The following is a 26139-nucleotide window of genomic DNA, read 5'->3' as shown; positions in this document are numbered from 1 at the left end:
GTAATATTATGGATTAATTCTGTCAGAACATCAGAATGACTTGTCTTATGATTTGTAAAATAATGTAAGTTGCATAATTTTACATTACCTGGTTTTGAAATAAAATTAATATAGGTCTTTTTGCTTTTAAGAATTGTGGGGTTGATTCTGTTGACTGTGTTGGGCTGATCCATCACAAAATCTAGAACATCCATCTGTTCATTTAATAGACCCTGTAGAAAATACATTGAAATAAACCACAAAATAAAAGGCAATAGATAACAGGCATTGTTCATGCTTAGATAACACAATCCCTTCCTTTTCTCTGAATTATTTAGAACTACACATAGGATATTAATGAGAACCAGCTACATCAATTTTTATCATCCAATGCACACTATCTGAAACGGAAATTAAATAAAGCATTATCCATTTATAATATTGTAAAACAATTTAGGCATCCACTGAGTCTTCCAGACAAAAATTTCACAGGTATGGGTCACATTTGTTATAGAAAAGCCATAAAAAAGGGACTATACCCCCAGTTTAAGTGCCCCCTTCATCTACCCCCAGTTTCATCTCCCCTTCATCTGCACCCAATTTCACCTTCCCTCCTCCATCTCTGCCCTCAGTTTCATGTCCCCTCCATCTCTTCCCTCAGTTTCATGTACCCCCATTCATCTTCCCCTAGTTTCAAGTGCCCCCTTCATTATGTTCCCCCTCAATTTACCCTCAAGAATAAACACTGATACTCACCTTTTCTAGCTCCCCTGCCGCTCTGTCTACAGGCTCATTCACGGAGTTGTAGGTGCGATGTGAGTGACATCATCACATTGTGCCTATAGCTCCAGGGGCCGGAGGACTGCGGTAAAGTAGGAGCTGTTTACCGACAGTTCTTACTTCACTTGCCAGTATATTCAACTTGTCTGCATCCTCCAGACACAGACGAGTTGAAACTGGGACATACCCCTTGCCGACCAGGACAGCGGGACACAACCCAGAACGCGGGAATGTCCCACATAATCAGAGATGGTTAGATGGTATGTCTAATGTAAAAATACCTTTACTACAATGTAAATTAACAGAACAAGATTTGTACGACTAGAAATTCAGACAATGCAGAACTGGGCATTATAATTTACTTTTTTTTTTTAAGGACCTGACTAAACTTTTGTGGTTTCCATTGCTATATGTTTAACAAATTTCAGCATTTTACCTTAAGGTTGTGTGGTTCCAGATTTGCATTGAAAAATAAACTAATGTTGCTAAATCATTTGCTAAGGACGTTCTTGTGCACAGTTTATAATGATGTCATCTACACAAAGATTACCATTATGATGATGTGGCATTCTCGCTTTGCCCCTAAATATTTTCTCCCCATTATCAGTATGCATTTTCTGGATGTCAGCCTTGTACATCAGTCCACAGACCCAGGCAGTACAAGGTAAATGTAATATAAAGCAATCATTCGTAGGCAGTCAGGCTGCAGGAAATGACAGCCAGTACATCATGTAAACACAGCTTTAACTAAATATTAGAATGATATATCTGTCTCATATGCTTTGTGAATGATAAGCTTACCATGAACACTGCCCTCTGGAAGAACCCTGTGGCATCTATGATCTTCTGTAGAATAACTGTCTCCATGTCTTCATAATCCATCTCGTCCCTGTTAAAGGGCACACCATTAAACAGAACTTGAGGCAGTGGACCCAGGCCACTCTTCTTATAAAAGGTTGCTCCTGCCTGTTTAAATCAGAAGTACAACAGTCTTACATAAAATTATTCTGACTGTATCATGGAAGATGTTAATAGCATGAGACATGACCATTAGCTGCACAGGCACTCCAAGGGATGCAGCATGCATAGCTAGATTACAGACCAAGTCATGTCTCTAGTCTATCCAAAGTATGTTCATCCATAAGGAGTATCAGAGCGTCTACTAACCATATGAAATGCTTACAACTTCTGGAAAAATACACCATAGCTACTTTTTAATAAAGATTATGAAAGTGTTTTCTAATGTAAATTTGCACCTAATTATAAGAATATACCATATTACAGAGGTTTCCAACATTTTTGCCATAAGATAAATATTTTTTAATTTTGGGGGAACCATATATTTGCTTTTGGCAGTCAGAATTATTAATTCCTTAACATGATCCACTAGGATCCATTCTGCTTTCGTTCTGATCCATCAAATATTCAGCGAGTTCTAAAAAGAAGCCTTGGTGTGTGAACAGAGCCTCAAAGTAGATTATTTGTAACATTCTTATGCATTCTTGTGACAGGCTGAGAAAGGACATTACCCTGCTGAAAGCAGATTAGCATTGCTGGATATTTTCAGCCAGCTGTTGGACAAAAATCCCAGTGCTTACAGTGTTTGTCACAATTGGCTGCTTCTAGTTGATCTTCAAACCCACCACACTTTTTGTAATTTTTTATTTTTTTTATTTTTTATTTTTAACAACTGACCCACTGAATGGTCAATTTATTCATACAAACTACCCCATCATCCATTGAGCAGCTGCATGTCTGCCGGGTGAAATCCAAGACGAAACTGACAAGTTTAGGATGCAGCCCATCTTCCAGTGTTTCCATGCGTCCCTTTATGAAGTGGTAACTTTGGAGTGCTTTAACTGCTCTAAGTGATTCTGAGGCTAGGTTCATACTCGCAATTGACTCTCCATCATTGGGTTCAGCGGGGGAACCAGAACGACAAAGACAAACAGAATTTACCCACAGGCCTCAGACTACAATGGGTCTGTCGGATGTCTGTCCGCTGTTTTTTATACTGAAACTGGAAGAGAAAAAAAATACTCTGTGCAAGGTTGGAAGGGTTCTGTGCGGAGAGAGCAAGAAGATCTGGCTGTGGGGATATGCTTAGGTGGCCCAAGGTTAGGGGGATATGTCACCGGCAGTACAAAGAAGCAGAGAGATGGATAGTAGGAGTAAATAGGAAAGGGTGTGAGGGGGGGGGGGTTGCACGAGGCAAAAGGTTTCAGGTTTAGGAGCAACTCCACAGAGAAGGTCAGACAGTGGAGTAGAACTTGCTACTAACTATGGTGCTTGAAAAGAGCTGCTTGCAGTGTTTTTTTTCTCCGCATCTTTCATGTGGAGAGAGGAACGGAATCCCCGAATGCAGATGTGAACTGAGCCTTAGTCTTATGTACAAGTTTACGACAATTATCACATGACCAGTGTGGTTTATAATTGGGGCTCCTACAGCAGTCCCAGTTAGAGAGGAAATCTGTACTGCAAACTAATGTACCATGGCATGTAAATAGTTGGAAAATTTAACAAAAAGAAGAACACAGAATAAACCACCAATGTGTCAGAAGCCCTATAACCCATAACCAAGTCATACTATACATCAAAATAAAAAGTATTCAACTTCTTGCATCTGAAGGGTTATTGCATTCTTTGTGCAGAACTGCTTATGAATTATTGCATACTCTGCAGAGAATCACTTGCATCTGAGGGGTTATCAGACATATGGAGGAAAAGTGCTGATGTCTGATGGGTTATCATCACTAGTGACTGAGGGGTTATTGCAGACCTGGGGAATTGCTTATGTTTGAGGGACTGTTCCATACATTGAGCAAAACTGCTTTTCTAAAAGGAAAGGTTGTAAGGTAGTGAGTTAACCATCACGTACAGTTAAGTTTTCCAAACTAAGGAGTTTAAGTTAAATAAGAGGGTCTTTGTGCCTTTCCAGAAGAAGAAAACGTTGGGCAAATCCAGTAGGTTGGTCAGTCTGTACTGTCCCAGAAAGCTGCTATTGCAACACAGACAATTGGAGGCTTTGTACAATAGTGTGGTAGGGAGCATGGCCTGTGGGAACAGAGTGATGCCCACCGAGTGGTGTGAGTATTCTCTAAGTGACTGAAGAAACTGGCTAGCCTACTGTGTTCTATGTGTGTTTCACTGATCTTGAAAACCTGCAATAAAGCAATGTAAAGGTCTGCTTTGGTACTTAAAAAAAACAAAACAAAAAACCAACATCAGCGGAGTTTTCTTCTGCTGCGACTGCATCATGAGTCTGCGTGGGAAGGTGAGGTGTTGCATTTGGCATAGTCACCCATGCAGTGTTACAAGGTCATTGCACAGCTGGAGGAGAATCACTTGTGTATGAGCAGTTATAGATTTTTAACAATTGCTTCCATGTCAGTTTATAGCTTGCTTTGATGAAAGGGCTTACTGGGAATCAAGTCAGGTGTAGCGTGTGGGGTGAAATAGTTGTTTGCAGGTTTATGGTCAGATTTGTGTGGCATTACGCCTATGCAGGAAGAACAGCTACCCACGTGGACAAAATCGTTGGTACCCCTTGTTTAATATCCTGTCGAAAGGACATTCTCCAAGAAGCTTTGTAGCTTGTCAACATGTAGTCTGGTTGTTACTACTTTTGCCAGATTCAAGTTATTTCTGTGGCCACTGTGGGTTTTTCTTTAATTAGACGAGGGGTACCAACAATTTTATCAACATGTGTATTTGCTTAGGTTTTCCCTACTATATAGATGATCTTTGGGGTTTTGCCTTTACACTGAGCTCCTCCTTGCACTTCAGTTTCTTGTGAACAGAGGAGAGTTAGGTCACGTTATCAGCCTGTCACTTCCTGCGTCGTGACGTATTATGATGCAGGTCCGGCCCACGTGACGTCTGGGATGTCACCAAATAGGCCCGAAGCCTTCCGGAGCCCAGGAGAAGTAACACTTTTTTTTTTTTTATGTTCCCTCACCTCTCCTAACCCTCTGATCATTCTATTCGGGGGTCTGAAAAGACCCCGGAGATTAATGATAGTGTTAGTGGGTTTCACAGGCCTGCAGCCTCACTTACCATTTCATTTCCACCTGATAGGGAAATGAATACATTCATATATATTTCCTATATGTCTATACATTCTTTCAATAATACTTAAGCTTGTAGAATGCATCTCTCCAGGTCAGCCTGTCCCATCTTCCATATTATAGAATATGTGTAGACCGACTAGCGCACCCCATAATAAACCAGAACATAAAAGTCAAACTTCTATTAATACAGTACAGGTAAAATTAATAGTAGACATTGGGACTTTGCCTTGTCATGTGATGGGAATTTACCTTATTGGGAAATTGTCATTGGATATTAAAATTGCTTATTCATACAGTATATACGCCCCATGTACGCCCACTTTAATGGGTATAAAAGGTGTGATGTATGCAATAAAGGTATGCTTCTACCCAGGTTCAATTTGTCTCTGTGTTGAATGTGTCACTGACTCGAGTCTTTATCTTTAAATTTGACTATCATCCAATATACTTAAGTGGTCCCATTGAGACCACCTGTGACACCGCAGAAGGGGAAGCGCCGGTGGCCGTGAGCAAGGATCGGTAAGTAAATAGGGCCTGTTACCTGCTGAAGTTACAGCCCTGGATACACGATTCTAAAGATGGGATTTTTTTTGTACTCTCCACAAAATCCTTTTCTTGTTGTATTCACTGGGGAAAATAGCATCATGAGTATAGACCTGGCCACGAGGAGGCTGAGACTAGGAGAATGAAAAGCTGCCAGCTCTGCCTCTGGGCTATATTCTACAGACAATGCACTAGTTAGTTTGAATCACAGCAGTAGGAGAAAGGCACCAAAGAACAATAAATGAGCGCAGGAGCAACAAACACCAAACGTGTCCTGCACCCGAAAATGAAGCAAAACAGCTCGGGCAGGATCAACAGGAAAAACGCAAGGGTGGGATCTATGTCCCTCAGTGAATACAACAAGACAATGATTTTACGGTGAGTACAAAAAAAAAAAAAAAGTTATCCCATTTTCTCTCTTATTTCACTGGGGCGACAGCACCATGGGATGTCCTAAAGCAATCCCAGAAAGTGGGAATTACACAGCCATGCAAGCAACTCAGCACACAGCCTCTGCAGAATCACAAGGCCCAACCTGAGTTGGCAGAGGACAGAACGGACCTGGGAAAACAGAGAAAAGTGAGAATGAAGCCCAGGAGGTAACCTGCAGACTAGGGCAGCAGAAAACAGATGCAGAATATCCCAGAAGGCTCCAACAGCTTGTAGAGAGCTCTGACACACGGAAGGGCAGAGTCCAACCCCCAAGTCAAAGGCCTCCAGATTACAGACCGGAGAACTTAGCAAGCAGGCAGGATCGAGGGAGGGCCCTCAGAGATGGCAAACAAAGCGCCTGAATGAAGAAAAGAGTCAGGACGAGCCAAATAAACCCAAATGGCCTGGACAACAAACGACATCCAGGCAGGGAAGAGAACACCAACATGGATGCTCAAGGTCCAGGCACGAAGATGGCAAGCTATGCCCTGAGGATGACAAGGGAGGAAACCACCGAAAGCAAGACAGAAAGACCTGAGTCAGGTCGTGTCTGCCTCCTGAGGACACCAGGTTCAAACTAACTAGCATAGTGTCTGTGGGAGGATGTAGCCCAGAGGTGGAGCCGACTGCTTTTCATTCTCCTAGTGTTAACCTCCTACTGGCCAGGTCTATACCCATGGTGCTGTATCCCCCAGTGAATAAGCGAGAAAACTACAATCTCGTTAGAATTTATAATCCTGGAATAGCAGTAACCTGTTGCACATGGATCACTATAGGAGTAAAATAGATGCTTATTTCAATGAGTCCTTCGGCTAAAAGAACAGACTTTCACCTTATAAATTATCACCGTAAGTAGCAAAACACTTTGTTATAAGTGTCTTAGGCCAATGAGCCAAAAGCACATAGATCACAGATAAAATACACAAAATAAGTAGAATAGCAGCTCTAAAGCATAATCTTATTATTAATGTGCAGATTTTGGAGGCATTTCTCTGATGAACAGTCTTGCATCCTGATGAGGCAATTAACAGCTGGGAAACAATAATGAAACTTCATCAAATACATCTAAAACGTGGTTTAATATGCCTAACTAATGTTTCCCTAACCAACAGTTTGCTTGTAGTACAAAATCATAAATTAGACACCACCTCCCACTCCAGACCCCTCTCCAAATGCCAAAGGCAGAGGAATGAAAGACTAATCTCTACAATGTGCCATTTATCTTATTTATTAGTACAATTCCTTAATGCTGATGTCTACAACTTCACCATCAGCTTCACTTTCAGAGAACATGAGCAAGCTACAGCTTGCTTGGAAGGAAGAACTTCAAGAAAGTGCTGTGTACATGACTTTTCTGTCCATGCTGGAAAAGATATTAACCATTAGAACTACAAAAAACAAAACCAAAAAAAAAAAAACCTCTCACAAATTTTAAATGGAGTGCCACCAAAATCAATCATACCCAACCAGCAACATAGTTCAACAGGTCAGGCTCACCTGATTGTAACACCTTTTTCCCCCCCAATGAAAATTTGTGCCTCGGCTGCCGGGATATTATTTTATTTTGCAATGTGCAAATCAGAAATCTGGAATATCGAGTATGGCTCCATTGCTCCAACCCACAATGCTCTAATACCCCAGAATGAACATGAGATCATAGTCCATGTGACAGTTCAGCATAGCTCTTTAGTCCTGTCACTCAGAAAGGGAAGGGGGGAAAAGGATGTATAAGGCTAAGTTCACATGGCGGATCTCGCTCCAGAATTTGGTGCAGATTCTGCGTCAAATTCCAGATTAAAATACCGCCTCCCATTGAATTCAATGGGAGTCAGGCATTTCGTCTTTTCACAAGCAGATTTTTCCACTCGTGCAAAAAAGAAGCGACGTTCCCCATCTTCCACAGCGTAATCAGCAGCGGGAGACCGCAAAGCGTCACTCCCTCCATACTAGGCCCATTCATTTGGGCCTAATCCGGAGTGGAATTCGGCGACTGGATTACGATGCACTGCACCGGCATCCAGTCGCAGATAGCAGTTTTTGTGTTCGTTTAATATGATTCACCCTGATGACAGAATCACTTTAATAATGTTACTGTACTTTCGACCAAAATATTCTGATACGTCTTACAAATATAATATGCCATATTCTTTTTGTCTGCTTTCCATCAAAAGAAAACAGAAAGCCAGTGCAATGGTCTCTCTGTTTTATTTTAACATTGCTGTCAAAAAAGACCTATACAAATGGAAAGAACAAGACGACTTCTAGAACAACGGACGACTTGTAGTCTGAAACTAGTCTTATAAAAACACCAGAACACACAATTCAACTTTTGGTTCCTGATCACATATATTTGTCGTTCATTTCAAAACCCCCATTCCTGTATAAAGAAAAAATAAAAAAAAAATGAACAATTCCATAACGATTGTAAGTACTGACCGTTATCTTGCGATTGTATTCTGAATCTATACCCAAGACACTGTCTACATCAGCCATAGGAAACTGGTATTTTAGTACGGACTTCACGATATCCACCGACAACAATCCTTCTGCTTTATTGTACATCTATAAAAAAAATAGTTAATACAAGTGAATAAAAGATCATAAAACAGGTTTTACACATTTCAGGCTGCCTGTGTTATGGAATTGCTGCTTCAACAAAAGGTAGTGCAATTTTTCTTTAAGCAATTTCCTAACACAGCAGGTAACTGATAGAACAGCAGGCAGCATGTAAGTAAATAAACTACCAATAATCCAACACTGTTCTGGTTTGCAGAGTCTAAGGTCACCCCCAAGTTACTCACCAAAGCCAGCTGCAAAGCAAAATGGATCTGGCTGAAAAGAACCCATGTAATAGCTATACAGCAAGGTGCCAGACAAATATGTGCACAGCCAAAACATATTGCAGGCAGAGAGAGACAATATACAGATATACAAAATATACAAGATGAAGTAACACAAAAAAAAAACCACACAAAAAAACAAAAACCAGAAGGGTACAGAAATATTCAAAAAGGTCGAGTCCAGGAGCCAAATAACCAATACACTGTATTCTAGAGAAAATGAAACAAAAAAAAAAAATATATATATGGCAGAAACAGGGAAAGGCTATCATACACAGCGTTTTTAGTAAAATCCCATTGCATTACATGCATAAACACCTTAGTGCCCATTCCATAGTATAACGCCATATAAATGCCCTCCCACATATCTTAGCGACCTTTACAGCACAATGCACCTTAGTGCCCCCACACACTATAATGTCACATTAGTCCTGCTGCAAAGTATAATGCACCTTAGTGCCCTCTCATAGCATAATGCTAGGTTAGTGCTCTTCCCACACTATAATGCCCTTTCACACTGTATGCAGGGCACTAAGGATTGTAAAACTCCAAACAAAGCATAATACCATGTTAGTGCCACCCACATAGCATAATCCCATGTTAGTGGCCCCTGCCCCCCCTACAGTATAAAACTCTTTATTGCCCCCTCACTAGTTGACTATGAAATATTTTTAAAAGTTTTTTTTGTCTAAACCTAGGGTGCTCTTATCTAAAAAATAAGGTAAATACTGAACATGTTCAGTTACTGTTCAGATTGGACCTTCACATGGTCCGTGGACCTAAACTAAAAGCAATTGGGTACCCCTGCTTTATATAGTCCAACAGATATAGTATTTCTTTGTAAAAATCCATTTAAGAAATATGCAAATGAAGCTCAAGTGCAAAGGGCATGCTAAAGCTTCCAAGGGTTCTGTTATTCAAGTTTAAAAATACTGAGGGTCCAGCACACTTGAACATTTATTTGCATATTTCATAAGACTGCTTTTTTAAATGAAGCTGTATGACGTTTTGTTTTATGGAGGAGAAATTGTAGACCAAAATAAAAATGAAAGCTGTTTTTTATAGAGATTTCAGACTAGCCTGTTAAAATAATTCTTCATGTTATTATAGTCATGTGGATACCTAATGTGTACGTGAAGACTTTTTGCTAAAGTAATGTTTATAACACTAAACCAGGTGTACTAGAATTTTAACTTTCTTGACTTTTTTTTTGGTTACTTTTGTTGTTCAGGTTACTTTTTAACTTTTTGATCTCTTTAAGGGATTATAATTTTATATTTTCATTTTAAATGTATAACGCATTAGCATAATGCTCTATGCCAACACATTCCACTGTTACCGGGCTTCTTCTATGGCATCACTAAGTATGTCCTAACAGCAGGCTTATTCAACAAACTGTCCCACTGCAGCATGCAATGGTCAATCTTAAAGATGGTGATAAAAAGGTTAAATCAGACAGGATCAGTGGATCCTCCCTATTAGAGCAAGAGACAGCCGCACACTTGCTCCAGGATAGCATGGGACATCCATACCGCTCAGCAGAATAAGAACTATGAATTACTACTGTGGAGGTGCATTAGCAATAGGTACATCAACCTGCTCCGAGACCATCTAGGTGACAAATTCAGATCAAGATAAATCAACTGGGTGTTATCACTTGTCAAATGTATACCTGCACAGCCCGACACTGCCATAACTAACTGGATAGCTTGTGAGTGAAGGGACACACTCAGCTCGTAACATCCAGTTACCAATATATTAATACATTTCTATGGACAGTATCAAACACCACCACAATGCAGAGTTCTAAGAAAATAAGAAAAAAGTTATTGCATGAAAGGTACCATTAATTACTGACTAGGCAGAGAGCTGACATGTCCTCTTTAGGTATATATTGTATGTACACTTTTAAAACACTTCTTTGCTTTATAAACGAAAACCATAACAGGGAAAACAATACATACACTAATCATGGAAGTAAAAGCATGGGACGCATCGGATTCATCAGCAATGTAGTTAAAGGCACGCCACAATGCAGCTCCAGCATCTTCACTGGTTTCACCGTTTTCAGTAGAGCTGATCACAAACACAAAACCGATCCTGGAAACAAAAAAAAAAAGCAAATATAGAAAAAGGTATGTAGTAAGTAAATATGATGATTAAACAAAAAAAAAAAAAAAACCTTCCTGATAGACCACTACTGTCAGTGTCAGGCTGATGCGATTTCAACTATCTAGATAGTCTACTCTCCATTTCAGTAAAATCTGAGAATGACAATTTTTACATTTAATTTGACCATACACTTTACTGGCATCATTGCCCATCCAGGACATATCTTAAATGAGATCTAATGCAGGTAGGTACAATAGATTACTGTACCAGTTACCTCCAGTCTTAAAGAATATAGGTGTTATGTGGCCGAGGAGGCTAGATTCCATTTTAAGGGAACTGTGCTGCATATATCTGTGTATTTATTGTCCTTATATCTTTGTATGCGGTTTAAATGCACACTGGCCTTATGGAACAATTCTAGCTCTCCTAGCTAAAAGCCAAAGTGGCCCTTAAAGGCATAGGGCACCTTTATAATAGTGAAAAAAGGTGTCCGTTTTAAGAGCTTTAGAAACCAGTCTGCCACATTCGGGTTACCAGATTTCCAATTTGCACATAGCATCTTCCCCTTACTCCTCATGGAGTCCTTCAGGCCCATACATCTCTTTCTTAAAGCATACTCTTATTACAATTCTTAAAATCCTGGATAAATGTACTTGGGGTCTCTATAATCTGGAAATTAGTGAAATGCATTGTAAGGTCTAATGGCTCCCTTAAGTATGTCTGCGTAGTCATGGGAAAAGGTAGAACAGTTTATTTGTTATTACAGTCAGTTTTCCCCTTATGCATATTTTACGTCTAGAGCGGCGGCATTACAACATTTCCATTTCATTTTTATAATGGATAGTTATTCTTTTGCCAGTTACCATACAATACCTGAGAGGCACATTGTGTTGGTAGAATAATTCAGCTAGCTTCACATATTCAGCAGCATAATGTTGAGCAGGATTGAGGAAAAGAACCTATGAAAATGGTACAAGTCACTTAATACTCATGAAGAATGATTCCCTCTCTAGACAAATGGCACAGTGATACTTATTTAATGATAGACACACAATACACTCAAGTGTCTGGAGAATAGAACCTAACATAATTTAATAATGTGAATTAACACTCTCAGACTTTCTATGTGTTCAGTGAGGGCACTTTATTCTGAAAAAGCTGCCAGCACAGAATTAAACAGTAGGAGTTATGGAGGATTAATAAAGTAATGTATGCTTTGTCAAAAGATCTAGAAAGAAAAGACACTTTCTTCTACATCCCAATGAGCAAAGTACCAACCTCAAATTAGAAAAAACGAAATTCCTCTACAAATATTATAAAGCTATAAATTTATTACATCCAGAAACTGATGTAACATGATCCGGTATAACATGACTGACAGGTGGAGTGAGACCTCTCATGACAGTAAGGATGTGGGGTATAGTAGGAAGCATAAGAACAGACAGTTCTTGAAGTTGGTGTGTTTGAAGTAGGCATAATGGGCAAGCATATGGATCTCAGAGACTTTGACAAATGCCAAATTAAGTCAGGAGACTGGGTCAAACATTTCCATACGGCAAGTCTTTTGTGGTGCTCCTATTATTCGGTGGTGAGAACCTGGAAAGTCAAATTAAGGCCCAAAACCTGTCTGCACCCTGGCACATTGCCAGTTTGGACTAATCAATTGGAATGTCATGTATAAGGTAAAGGTGATCTATGGAGAGATGTTTGGTTCAGCAGAATGGTGGTTTTACATGGACTTGTTTCTGTGTTATGGACATTTGAAACTAGTCAAAGGGAAGAATTCAGGCAGAACTCTGACAGGAGTAACATCCCTGTCATCTGGGTCTTCTCTAAACAGTACATGTACATTAAAATGTGGAAAATGAGAAACATAGGAAACAAATATGCTTTGCCCTAGTGTGGGAAGGCGATATACTGAACTTGCATACTGCCTGTATATTTTAGACAGTTTGTATATGCTTCCCATATTATTAATATTATCCAGAAGCAAACAATTCTCATTATAGAGCCAAATGCCATTTGGTTTTTAGCACAATTTCCTATTGCCATCTGACACAGGACTAAAACATTCATACTTAAATATCAGAGGCCAAGGCTCTTTTTGTATCACAAATGGAGATCCATTCCCTTACTTTTAATATTAAATATTAGGCAATCATTCCTACTTTGTTTTGCGCTGCCAAATCATCCTCTAATTGATCTAAAAAGAAGAAAAGCATCACTATTTGAAAAAAATCTGGATGTGTCGGCTAGAGACCCCCGAACAGCTTAGCACGTGAAGTTGTTTTGACAGATTGAATTAATGTAAGTGGATATGGATTGGTTGTATAGAAGTGGGGTATATGCCCTACCTGGTACCATACTGTAACATTCACAGAACTGCCTCTGACTATATGAGTCACATATCTATCTGTTTTTTTAGGTCTCTAGGAACAACTCTATGCAACACTTTTTGTATTGTTTCTTGGTTTATTTATTAAAATGAATAAATGAAATCTTTTAGAAATAAAATAGGATAGGTGATGTTCTGGTGACAAATTCCCTTTACACAGATATTATGTGGGAAAGTAAAACCCAGCTATAGCATTGGATGACTAGTAAATCCCAGGATGACTGATTTCTATGTAATTGTGCATATTTCCACAACACATTAATAGTGGTAAGTAGAAAAGGAAAACAGGCAGCTGAAATATCATTTTAAGCACTGCTAATCTCTATCACCTTTCCATCTTCACGCCTCCCCAGCGTCTATGCCTCAATGAATTGCTGGATTATGTACCTCTATGGCTGAGAAATCTCCCAGCACTGAAGCATACTGTATACGCCAACCTCTCTATTTGCAGGATGCATCATTTATCTCAGCAACGGCTTTTAACTCCTGTGCCAAGACGTTCTTAGGCGACTAAGCATTGTTTACTACTTCAAGCTACAGTTATTCCCTAATCCGCAGCTACTTTCTCTTATCCCCAAAAGGCTTAGTTACTTTCTCATTAGGAACGTATTGCCCCTGAGGACGACTTGAACGGTACAAGCCCCCAGCAGGATTAGAAGGAACTTTTGGGATATATTTTCTCAACACTTCTGTAAACTTAGCAAACTGAATCCATCGTTGTAGAAGAGTCAACATGGTATTAAACTACGTTTTAAAGGAATTATAGAATAAAACACCTAGATAAGGAATAAAAATGTCTTATGTAAGAAAAAAAAAATTTCTGATTTTATATTGGGATTGTCTCCATAGTAAAAGGCACAGTTATCATTGCTCTTATGTTTGTATTCCTAGCAATAAAGATATTCATTAACTTCCACCAAGGTCAGAATGACTGTCTTCTCTTTCCGTACAGGACACTACTGAAGAAACCATTGATGTGTTTTGCAAAACTTGTATTATGATTAAAGCAGATGGCAGGGATTTTTTTTTCCCGTCAGCCTATTGTACACCATTAATCTTTGTCATATTTCCTCCTAACAGCAGCAACTAATTGTATTTATTTTCTGCTTATCTCATTAGTGATTCAATGGTGTTGTTCACAACAGATGCTGCAGTTCTATATTTACAATTTAGTGCATATAAAAAAAAAAATAAAAAAAAAAATAAAAAAAAAAATATATAGAATAATCCACATAAATCAAGATGGTCCAAAAAATCAGTTGGTTTCGGTTGTGGTCTAAATCACAACACATCGTGAGTGTGAGAGTGTGAGAGTGTGAGAGTGTGAGAGTGTGAGAGTGTGAGAGTGTGAGAGTGTGAGAGTGTATATATATATATATATACACATATACATACACACACACACGCACGCACGCACGCACAGGTGTCCATTTACAGACAGAGCACCAATTTTACAGTGCCACAATTTCTTCTTCATATCCTGAAAATAAAGGTACCTTTTTTTGTAACCATATTGTTCTTAAAGAAAGAAAAAAAAACAAACAAAAAGAATAGGAGAGCAAAGTGGGGGGGGAAAAAAAAAAAAAAAAAAAAAAAAATCACAACTGAATTTTTCCCCTACATTTGACCATATGTATTATATATGAATTTACCGGTTTGTGCAAGACTGGATAATCATCTAAAATGTATGGTGGTGTTGTAACTCTCTAACAGATACTAGAGGAATGAAAGGCCAGGCATGTTGAATATGCATAATTACTTTGTTCTCGTGGGAAATACATTGTAGCCAGGTCTGACAATAGCTTAAAGGGGTTGGCCACTTTCAGACCAATATTGACAAACAAATGTACAATAGAAGGATATTCAATTTTCCAATATACTTTCTGTATCAATTCCTCACAGTTTTCTAGATTTCGGCTTGTCGTCATTCATTGTTACTTCTAGTGGATAAAAGTCGGAGCATGGTCATGTGATTTACGGTCCATGGTCAGAACGGCTCTGTAAACCATGCAGTGGCCAAGGAACCTGCTGCATTCTCATAACCCAGTTAAGCCCTAGGGGCATACGCAATATACTCCTGGACAAAGGTTTTAAAGCACAATATATTGAATGCACATGAGAGGATACTCACCAAATTGAAAAAGTTGCGTCTAATGGGACGTATGGCTCCAGGAAAGACTGGTCTTAATAGTTCTTGGAGACTTGATGACCATTTTGAATACTTGTGATCCGTCTCAATATCATTAACCCACTGAACATAAAAAAATATTTGTTATTTTACATGAAAATAATCGTATCATGAGAAAGAAATTCCATATATCTGTAGCCATGTATTAAAAACCGGCAAAAACCAAACTAGTAAACATCAGATTTGTTCCATGAGGGTTCTGCTCTGAAAATCTGCAGAAGCAAATCACATTGTTGTGTACAAAGTCTATTTCATCATTCGTAATTCAAAAAATAAATCTACCAACGAGATCTGTATTTGCGAGTCCAAGGTCTGTACCCGAAACACTGTCCTAATGTTTGTAGGTCTGGGAACCTCCAAAGAAGTGTCAGTCTAGGCATGTACATTACAGTAAGGGCTCCAGGGAAATACTGACTCCTATTACACAAAGCTTGTGACTAGACCATTATTTAATATGTTTATAGCATTGCCTAAACAGAACAAAGGTATGTTAGTTAGATGTACAGTATTAAGATTTATCGGATAATTTAGTATCCCCTACTAAATCTAACTCTGTTCTCCACATCTGTGGGAAACCCTGAAATAGCAGGAACAGATTATTAGATAGGTTTCTTGAGTAAGGTTCAGTTCAACCGGGAACTAATTTATCCAGATCCCGCTGTTTTTGTGTTTAGCAGTCCAGTAGGCGGACCACCTCAGTGAGTAAGTACAGTCACATAGAGAAGGTAGTGATTTAGTGAGAACATTCGGTGGAGTCCTCTGTTCTCAGGTAGTACAGATTCAAAGTCAATAAATTACACATTTTACCATTTTCTCGCTGACCATGGTAATTAGAGAAAAAAAAAACGACTAATTTTAAATATTGTGAATAAAACTGATTGAACCATTCACATGTAATCAAAAATACCGCCAACTGGAAAGTGAGTGGGCAAGTCAACTTAGTAATATATATTTTTTCCATCCTATTTTTTTTTTTCTTTTAAGAACTTTATAAGGAAGCAATATACAAAACGAAAAAAAAAAACAATTTACTGTAGATAGATATCTGAATACTGATATCCGACGACAGTTAAACTTTTCAAGTTTAAGCAAATTGACAAAAGCAATAAAAAGAAAAATACCATCAATCTGAAACGTACCCACGTTTATATGCATTATGATGATTTCACGCACAGTGTTAACATGGTAATTTGATAGCCCAGAGTTTCAGTTTACTTATTTCTACTGTGTATTTTGTTTTAATTTGCTACTCCATTAAAAGGACATGTGCCATTTATCATTGTAGACTCCTTGTTAATTACTTTTTACAATAACACGTGCGAGGGCACAGAAATAAGAACAAATATTCTGCTTTCCAGCCAAGAATAATTGCTAGCTAATGTATATTATTCTGAGGTCAATCTATTTCTGCCAATCTTTAATCAAACACTAGCGTGTGGTAATTAGAAAGTATGTTATGGTGGAGGAATACACGCCTCATATCTATACATGTAACAACCAGATCTCTGTTTGAGTGGAATTTATTCTAGTGCTGATAAACGCTAATAAGTAAAGCCCCCAATGGTCATACTGTGCTACTTGTGGGAAAGTGCATTTAAAGTCTGTCAATTTATCCAGACTTTTCAAAAGGTGTTTAATAGAGCACCACATGGGTCAAAACTGTGTCTCTTGTATTTTTTTATTAATAACCTGGCATAGAGTTTAGAGAGTAGAATGCCAATACTTGTTGGTGATCACTAAGGTCACTAAAGTAGTCAACACAGGGAAAGATAGCATAATGTTACAGAGGGATTTAGGGAAGCAGCAGTTTGGCGGGGAAGTGACAAAGTAATTTTAAATGTGGATAAATGCAAAGTTATGCACATGGGCAATGGAAACAAGCATTGTAGTTATATATTAAATAAGAAAACTGTGAATAAAACTGCCCCTGAAAAAGGCTTGAGGATACTGGCTCACAGTAAACTTAATTTTAGCAACCAGTGCCAGGCAGCTGCTTCCAAGGCAAAGAAAATCATGGGATACATCAAGAGGGGTTTACATGTTCATGATGAGGACATAAGGCCTGGTTCACATCTGCATTTGGTATTCCATTTGGAGAGTCCGCTTGGGGATCCCCCGAACAGAATACCAAACCCATTGACAAGCGGTGAGCAATGTAAGCACATGGACCCCATACACTATAATAGGGTCAGTGTGTTTTCCACACGAGTCATGCAGAGAGGAAAGTAGTTCATGAAGGTTTACAGCTTTGGTTAAAAGAGCAACAAGCAAAAATAAACATTTAAAAAAATAGAAATCTGAAGGATCATCTGTAGTCTTTGAAAATTACATAACATATAAAATACATAATGAAAGACAGGTAGCTATGGAGAGCAAAACTTACCCACCCCTCCAAATTTTTTAAATACAAAAACGCCCAAAAACAACAAATAGGTCCTCTAAATAAAGGTAATGGAGAGTTGGTCACAAGGGATCAAGAAAAAGCAGGGATACTAAATGGGTTCTTTAGCTGTGATGTAGGTGTCACCAATGTTGGTAATACAGCAACCAATACACTAAACTGGATAAACATAGAAATGGTTCAGGCCAAGCTAAACAAAATAAATGTTAGGAAGACTCCATGCCCAGATGGATTACACTCACCGAGTGCTGAAAGAACTCAGTCCAGTCATTGCTGTATCCTTATTCTCAATTTTTAGGGATTTTCTAGTGACTGGTACAGTGCAGTGGGATTGGTGCAAGGCTAAAGTGGTCCCCATTTTCAAAAAGCGCTTTAGGTGTTCCCCAGGTAATTAAAGACTGTTGAGCTTAACATCCATTGTGAGGAAACTGTATGAGGGGCTCATAAGCGATTATATATAGGAATATGTGAGTATTCGTAACATTGTAAGTGACAGACAGCACGGTTTTACTAAAGACAGAATTTGTCAGACTAAACTCACTTGCTATTATGGAGAGGTGAGTAGAAATCTGGACAGAGGGGAGGCTGTGGATATAGTGTTCCTGGATATAACTTGTAATTGGATTCACCAGTTGAAGGATCATATCCAGAGAGTTGTGGTCAATGACTGCAGCTCAGACTGGTCCTATTATAAGTGATGTACCCCAGGGTTCAGTGCTGAGTCCACTGTTATATAACTGATTTATTAATGACAATGATGATGGGTTTAATAGCACTGTCTCTGTTTTTGCAGATGACACCAATCTATGTAGTATAGTGTAATCTATGGAGGATGCAAGTAGGTTACAAGCAGACTTGGACAGACTGAGTGTTTGGGAATCCACAAGGCAAATGAGGTTCATTGTGGATAAATGTAAAGTCACGCATCTAAGTAAAAATAATCCACAAGTAATTTATGTCCTACGTGGAATAATGCTGGGAGTGTCGCTGGTGGAGAAAGACCTGGGTGTACTTGTAGATCATAGATTAAATTACAGCATGCAATGTCAATCACCTTCAGGATATTCTCACGTATTAAAAGGGGTACAAACTCACAAGACGGATGTAATATTACCACTTATAAGTCATTGATACGGCCCCATCTGGATTATGAAGTTCAGTTATGGGCACCAGTACATAGAAAGGATATCCTGGAGTTGGAAAAGGTTCAACAGAGGACCACAAAGCTGATAAAGGGGCATGGAGGACCTCAGTTATGAGGAGAGCCCAAAGGGGTTTAATATGTTTAGTCTGGAGAAGGAGACGCTTAAGAGGAGATATGATAAACCTGTATAAATATGTAAATGGCCCATACACAGAACATGTTTTCCCCATATTTCTTGTAAAATCCCCTCAAAAGACAAGGTGGCTTTCTCTCTGACACAAAACAGTCAAGCTTTTAATCAATTTGTTCAATTTTTCTTTTTGGATACACTGAATGGTTTCAAAGCCATTGTGGTAGAACAAACACTGAACACCTATAAAGGTCTGGGTATTACTAAGTAGTATTTTCACTTGTCAATAAAGCAGACTGGTCCACTAGGCAGGGTTTCCAAATGTTTAATATCCTGCACATTTGCATATGTAGGAGATTTTTTTCCCCAAGTGTCCGTAAAAAAACAAAACACACAATTGGTACATCCTTGATTTTTATGAAGCTGGAAAAGCTGATGCTGAGTATTGTAATTATGCTGCTAACATTCATATTATTCTCGTGACCTACATAAATATATCACATATTTATGATTTATTATAGTTTAAACCGGTATCCCCCATCTGGGACATTTATCCCGTATCAACATAATATGTTATAAGTGACTGACAGATGTGTGACATACCTCTGGAACCTACATCTACCTTCAGAATAGGGGTCCCCCAACCTCTGTTTTGCAGTTTGCACCAAGTGGGGGAGGGACCTGAATTCTTCTGATAGATTTGGGTCTAAAATATAAATGCCATCCAATATGTCATAAATGTTTCAAATGGGAATGTTCCTTTAATATTTTTCCAATTCAGAACAAACTCGAGTGGCACAGCTATAGGTATTGCAGCAGTCGCACATATGAAAGGGTCTCTAAGGCCCATGTCCCTGATATGTTGGCATATAACAGACAGACAGACATGAGAGCTTACTTACATTAACAGCCGAATTCCGGATATCTAAAGCATAGCTTTCCTCCCCAGGGTGGACTTGTAATTGCAAATATTTTATGATGTCTTCATTTTTAATTCCCAAGACTGAGAGGCCATGAAGTGCTCTCCCTTCATATTTCAGGATATCCAAGATACTGTTAAAAGTAAGATCATATATGTGTATCGTGAGAAGTTAAAAGGCAAAATGCAGGAGTCCCTCTATCAGCCCCAGATGCCTCACTTATGTGTGGTCCAGTGCGGGTCTGGAATAGGTTTCAGCCCCAGGTGTGGATCCTGAGGCTCATTACTGGCCCATAAACAGCTGCAGAGCCTGCACTTCAGGGCAGATCCTGGTAGGAGAGGAAGTGCCTGGGTCTGTCATGACACTGACAGCCTTGTGATACGGTACAGTGTTTTTTTGGTTGATTCATGTGGCCGGTAGAAAGCCACAAGTACAGTTAGTATTTTCTGTTTAGTTAGCACTCAGACGAGCAGGATTTTTTTGGCGTTTAGCATGAAGTTAAAGCTATATTTTATTTAGCTAATTTTTGTGCCTGATTTAAATGTTTATTTTGTGTTTTTTCTTAAATAAACTGCTTTGCTTCAAGATTTGCATCCCTGTCACTGACTGGTTGGGTCCACACCACTGCTTCTATTGATCTACCTTCCCCACAAAATGTATATCACAATTATATCACATAAATGCACACATTAATATTTACTGATGCAATAGTTCTAAATCATAATCGTAAAGCAGAAAGTATTAAAATATGCTGCTGCTATGATCTTGGCTGACTGTTGGTTCGAACCTGCGTATGGGGACCCCCCAAATGGAAACCTAATCTGCTTAAAAAAAAAAAAAAGCTGTTACCCACAGAATAGCAAGAAGCACTTTTCCCTCATTTTTTTGGGTAGAAACCTGGCGGATTCTATTACAGTCTATGGAATCCGCTGGGTTTCCACCCAAAAAATGAGAAAAGTACTTCTTGCAGCGCTTTTACCTCAGCATTTTTTTAAATCTGGTTCGGGGACGGAAACCCCAAACAGAGTTCAAGCGCTAGTGTGACATCACATTTTTTTTTTTTTTTTTTTTGCGGACAAAAATATTAGACACTACTGTGTCGTTTTTATTAACCGATCCAATGAATTAATCAGTTAAAAAAAAACAAACACATTAACAACAGTTAGTGTCCATTAATATCTGTGATAGGCGTTTTTTTTATGGACATTATAAGAATGGACCTACCTTTAGTTTACACAAAAAACGTAACAAAATCTTGGAGCATATTTGGTGCACAATGTATCATCTTAAGCCATGTCCCTTTTTCAGGTAAGCTACTTTCTGTCAAACCACATATCATTATCAGGTGAACCACAAAAAACGTGTAAAACATTTTAGAGATATGGAGTCAGCCATGTATTCCAGTATTTTGGCACAAATTACTCCAGAACTCTGATGCCTACATCACAAACACAAAGTCTTACCTGAAGGAATTTTGAGCATCGAGATCAATCTGAAGGCCATTGATATACAGGTTTGCATCTCCAGGCTGGATTCCATATGTCTCTGATAAATGCTTTTAGAAAAAAAAAAAAACGTGGAAATATATATCTTAAGTCTCTGTTTCAACAAATACAATAAATTCTTAGCATTTACATAAGATCTAGCAAGGCTCATCTTAGTTGATCTGTAAACCCAACACATATACATTTGTCATTACATGCAGTCAGGTCTGATTATCCTGCGACATTGACATCAGCTAAAACATGGGATACACTGGGTAATAAGGATTGGAAGCAGAAAAAACATGGCAGAATATGTAAGGACATGAGAGACTGACAAGTGGTCCAACAAAGGACAATAAGTTGACTTGACAGGTCAAAGGTGTTTCATAGACTCAGAGATCAGTACAATATTATATAGGTGGTTTTACAGATTAGACTGAAGAGTGTAAATGGAAATAATCTATAGGTTTTTGTTTATGTAAATGAAGTATGTTGCACTTTTTGGGCATGCTTCTATAATGTCCATATAGATGAATGAGAGGTACTGAAACAGCATAGCACAGCTGGGCCACACGATTTTTGTACCTCCATAGTTAAAGGAAACAGCATAAGTAAACGTGATACACTGTTTGTGTAGCTTTAATTCACTTCTATTAGAGTTAAGGAAATCACATAGAGCAATGCTACTTGAATGTTTCTTTAAGCTCCACTTTGGTGGTCCTGACTTTGGAGCCATTTATTCCAGTCTCAGCTATGATTCACCAAGATAGGAATAAGCCTTTAACATTAGATAACATCATTTCCTTATTAGGGCTAGGAAAATTACTTAAGAATATGTACTGAATATATGAAAAGGACCTCAATGTAAACCTAACTAAAATTATGTTTAAGTGCAACTGACATTGCCTAGACATTATCTAATATAATCCTAACTTCGCTAGTAAGTTCGGTTACTAATGAATGAAATTTCATTTTGTCTTATGGGTTCCTTTAGCTGAATTTCTGCAAAGTCCAAAAAAAAAACAACATTGCCTTGAGCAGTCCTGAGGATAGGTTGCTTACCACTGGTGAAAGCATGAACATACCAACATTTTGATGAGGGGCACACACAATATAGATATGAGGAACCATAGAAGAATTCAGACAGCAACTACTGTTTTATACAACAAAGATTCTTCATTCTAATATGACAACTAATATCCCAAGAGGAAACAAACTAAGAAAAATAAGCTAATGATGTAGAACAAAGCCCATTAATACTGGCTGCAGTTTCAGCATTGTAACACTCATTTGACTATTGTCTATGGTGAGACATAAGTGATAATGCAAATTCAACAAACTATTTTCTTTCCCTAATAACCTCTTTAAAGCTAGGCCTGGATTTCACAGGCTACCATACAGCCTGAATGCTATTTTGCTTAAATGCAATCATAATATTTTCTACTTTTAACACCTTTGTCATCCCTCTCCCTTTGCTGCATGTTGGTGCTCTGCTTTCATTATCTCAAATGGGAATGATTCCGTTCTGCACAGCTGGAGCCGCCATCCCCTGCTGCTAGATGGATGGACTATAGGCACTATGTCGCCAATTTAATGCCTGCAAATGCTAAGGTTTAGAAACTTTTAGTGCTATACACTTGGGGGAGCTGAATGTAAAAAAGTGACAACAGTCTTCATATGAGCTTCTGTCCAGCTCACGTCCTTTTAATTATCTTATAGTTATTTGTAGAGTGTTTAATGTATATGTACAGGGTTATTGTGCCATAGGGGGATGTAATACACTAAACGCCAGTCACCTAAGGATAGAAACACTGCAGCTTCATTTTCAAATAAAACAAACAGAAAGAGCTAATCTATAGAGATGAGCGAGTACTGTTCGGATCAGCCGATCCAAACAGCACGCTCCATAGAAATGAATGGATGCACCTGGTACTTCCGCTTTGACGGCGGCCCGCCGCTTAACCTCCCGCGTGCTGGCTACGTCCATTCATTTCTATGCGAGTGTGCTGTTTGGATTGGCTGATCCGAACAGTACTCGCTCATCTCTATTAATCTATACTTTTATATATTTAGATGGATAATTTCTGCTTATTGTCTAGTCTATTAGGACATCTACCATATACCACTTACTTCTCCTGTTGTGAGTTATGTGAGGATAAGCAGAGCATGATGACTGCTTAACTCATGTTGTGAGTAAAGCAATATTTTTTTTTTCTTTTCCTAAGATTGTCATCTGGTGCCACTTATGGCATATCTTGACACAGGAGGAGAGGCAAGAAAGGACAACTATGTAGAACTACTGCACACAAACAGAACGACTCATTATCAGAAGCAAACCTTTTGATTTTCCTCAATTTCTTTCCTCATTTCCTGGTTTAGTGCAATTCTTGTTAGAGATCTGTTAAAAATAAGAATAAATCATAATTAGCTACTGTATATGACTAGAGATGAGCGAACACTAAAATGTTCGAGGTTCGAAATTCGATTCGAACAGCCGCTCACTGTTCGAGTGTTCGAATGGGTTTCGAACCCCATTATAGTCTATGGGGAACATAAACTCGTTAAGGGGGAAACCCAAATTCGTGTCTGGAGGGTCACCAAGTCCACTATGACACCCCAGGAAATGATACCAACACCCTGGAATGACACTGGGACAGCAGGGGAAGCATGTCTGGGGGCATAAAAGTCACTTTATTTCATGGAAATCCCTGTCAGTTTGCGATTTTCGCAAGCTAACTTTTCCCCATAGAAATGCATTGGCCAGTGCTGATTGGCCAGAGTACGGAACTCGACCAATCAGCGCTGGCTCTGCTGGAGGAGGCGGAGTCTAAGATCGCTCCACACCAGTCTCCATTCAGGTCCGACCTTAGACTCCGCCTCCTCCGGCAGAGCCAGCGCTGATTGGCCGAAGGCTGGCCAATGCATTCCTATGCGAATGCAGACTTAGCAGTGCTGAGTCAGTTTTGCTCAACTACACATCTGATGCACACTCGGCACTGCTACATCAGATGTAGCAATCTGATGTAGCAGAGCCGAGGGTGCACTAGAACCCCTGTGCAAACTCAGTTCACGCTAATAGAATGCATTGGCCAGCGCTGATTGGCCAATGCATTCTATTAGCCCGATGAAGTAGAGCTGAATGTGTGTGCTAAGCACACACATTCAGCACTGCTTCATCAAGCCAATACAATGCATTAGCCAGTGCTGATTGGCCGAATTCCGTACTCTGGCCAATCAGCGCTGGCTCTGCTGGAGGAGGCGGAGTCTAAGGTCGGACCTGAATGGAGACTGGTGTGGAGCGATCTTAGACTCCGCCTCCTCCAGCAGAGCCAGCGCTGATTGGCCGAATTCCGTACTCTGGCCAATCAGCGCTGGCCAATGCATTCTATTAGCCCGATGAAGTAGAGCTGAATGTGTGTGCTAAGCACACACATTCAGCACTGCTTCATCACGCCAATACAATGCATTAGCCAGTGCTGATTGGCCAGAGTACGGAACTCGACCAATCAGCGCTGGCTCTGCTGGAGGAGGCGGAGTCTAAGATCGCTCCACACCAGTCTCCATTCAGGTCCGACCTTAGACTCCGCCTCCTCCGGCAGAGCCAGCGCTGATTGGCCGAAGGCTGGCCAATGCATTCCTATGCGAATGCAGACTTAGCAGTGCTGAGTCAGTTTTGCTCAACTACACATCTGATGCACACTCGGCACTGCTACATCAGATGTAGCAATCTGATGTAGCAGAGCCGAGGGTGCACTAGAACCCCTGTGCAAACTCAGTTCACGCTAATAGAATGCATTGGCCAGCGCTGATTGGCCAATGCATTCTATTAGCCCGATGAAGTAGAGCTGAATGTGTGTGCTAAGCACACACATTCAGCACTGCTTCATCAAGCCAATACAATGCATTAGCCAGTGCTGATTGGCCAGAGTACGGAATTCGGCCAATCAGCGCTGGCTCTGCTGGAGGAGGCGGAGTCTAAGGTCGGACCTGAATGGAGACTGGTGTGGAGCGATCTTAGACTCCGCCTCCTCCAGCAGAGCCAGCGCTGATTGGCCGAATTCCGTACTCTGGCCAATCAGCACTGGCTAATGCATTGTATTGGCGTGATGAAGCAGTGCTGAATGTGTGTGCTTAGCACACACATTCAGCTCTACTTCATCGGGCTAATAGAATGCATTGGCCAGCGCTGATTGGCCGAATTCCGTACTCTGGCCAATCAGTGCTGGCCAATGCATTCTATTAGCTTGATGAAGCAGAGTGTGCACAAGGGTTCAAGCGCACCCTCGGCTCTGATGTAGCAGAGCCGAGGCTGCACAAGGGTTCAAGCGCACCCTCGGCTCTGATGTAGGAGAGCCGAGGGTGCACTTGAACCCTTGTGCACCCTCAGCTCTGCTACATCAGAGCCGAGGGTGCGCTTGAACCCTTGTGCACACTCTGCTTCATCAAGCTAATAGAATGCATTGGCCAGCGCTGATTGGCCAGAGTACGGAACTCGACCAATCAGCGCTGGCTCTGCTGGAGGAGGCGGAGTCTAAGATCGCTCCACACCAGTCTCCATTCAGGTCCGACCTTAGACTCCGCCTCCTCCAGCAGAGCCAGCGCTGATTGGCCGAATTCCGTACTCTGGCCAATCAGCACTGGCTAATGCATTGTATTGGCGTGATGAAGCAGTGCTGAATGTGTGTGCTTAGCACACACATTCAGCTCTACTTCATCGGGCT

At 39.8% G+C, this 26139-nt stretch overlaps 1 protein-coding gene across 1 annotated transcript in view; it reads right to left on the bottom strand.

Annotated features, from left to right (window-relative positions):
• UGGT2 (UDP-glucose glycoprotein glucosyltransferase 2) overlaps positions 1-26139 on the bottom strand; it is a 197559-nt gene that overhangs the window by 107900 nt on the left and 63520 nt on the right. Inside the window, exons 10-18 of the mRNA XM_075265381.1 lie at positions 23756-23816; positions 21398-21489; positions 19917-20067; positions 15283-15402; positions 11630-11715; positions 10609-10744; positions 8241-8366; positions 1561-1725; positions 89-212 (exon numbers count right to left, since the gene is read on the bottom strand). Of these exons, the coding sequence (XP_075121482.1) occupies positions 89-212; positions 1561-1725; positions 8241-8366; positions 10609-10744; positions 11630-11715; positions 15283-15402; positions 19917-20067; positions 21398-21489; positions 23756-23816 (1061 nt within the window). The remainder of the gene's footprint in view (positions 1-88; positions 213-1560; positions 1726-8240; positions 8367-10608; positions 10745-11629; positions 11716-15282; positions 15403-19916; positions 20068-21397; positions 21490-23755; positions 23817-26139) is intronic.

This window comes from Leptodactylus fuscus, chromosome 2 (assembly GCF_031893055.1).
Source record: "Leptodactylus fuscus isolate aLepFus1 chromosome 2, aLepFus1.hap2, whole genome shotgun sequence".
Lineage (NCBI taxonomy): Eukaryota > Metazoa > Chordata > Amphibia > Anura > Leptodactylidae > Leptodactylus > Leptodactylus fuscus.
This window is presented reverse-complemented; position numbering and strand designations above follow the sequence as displayed.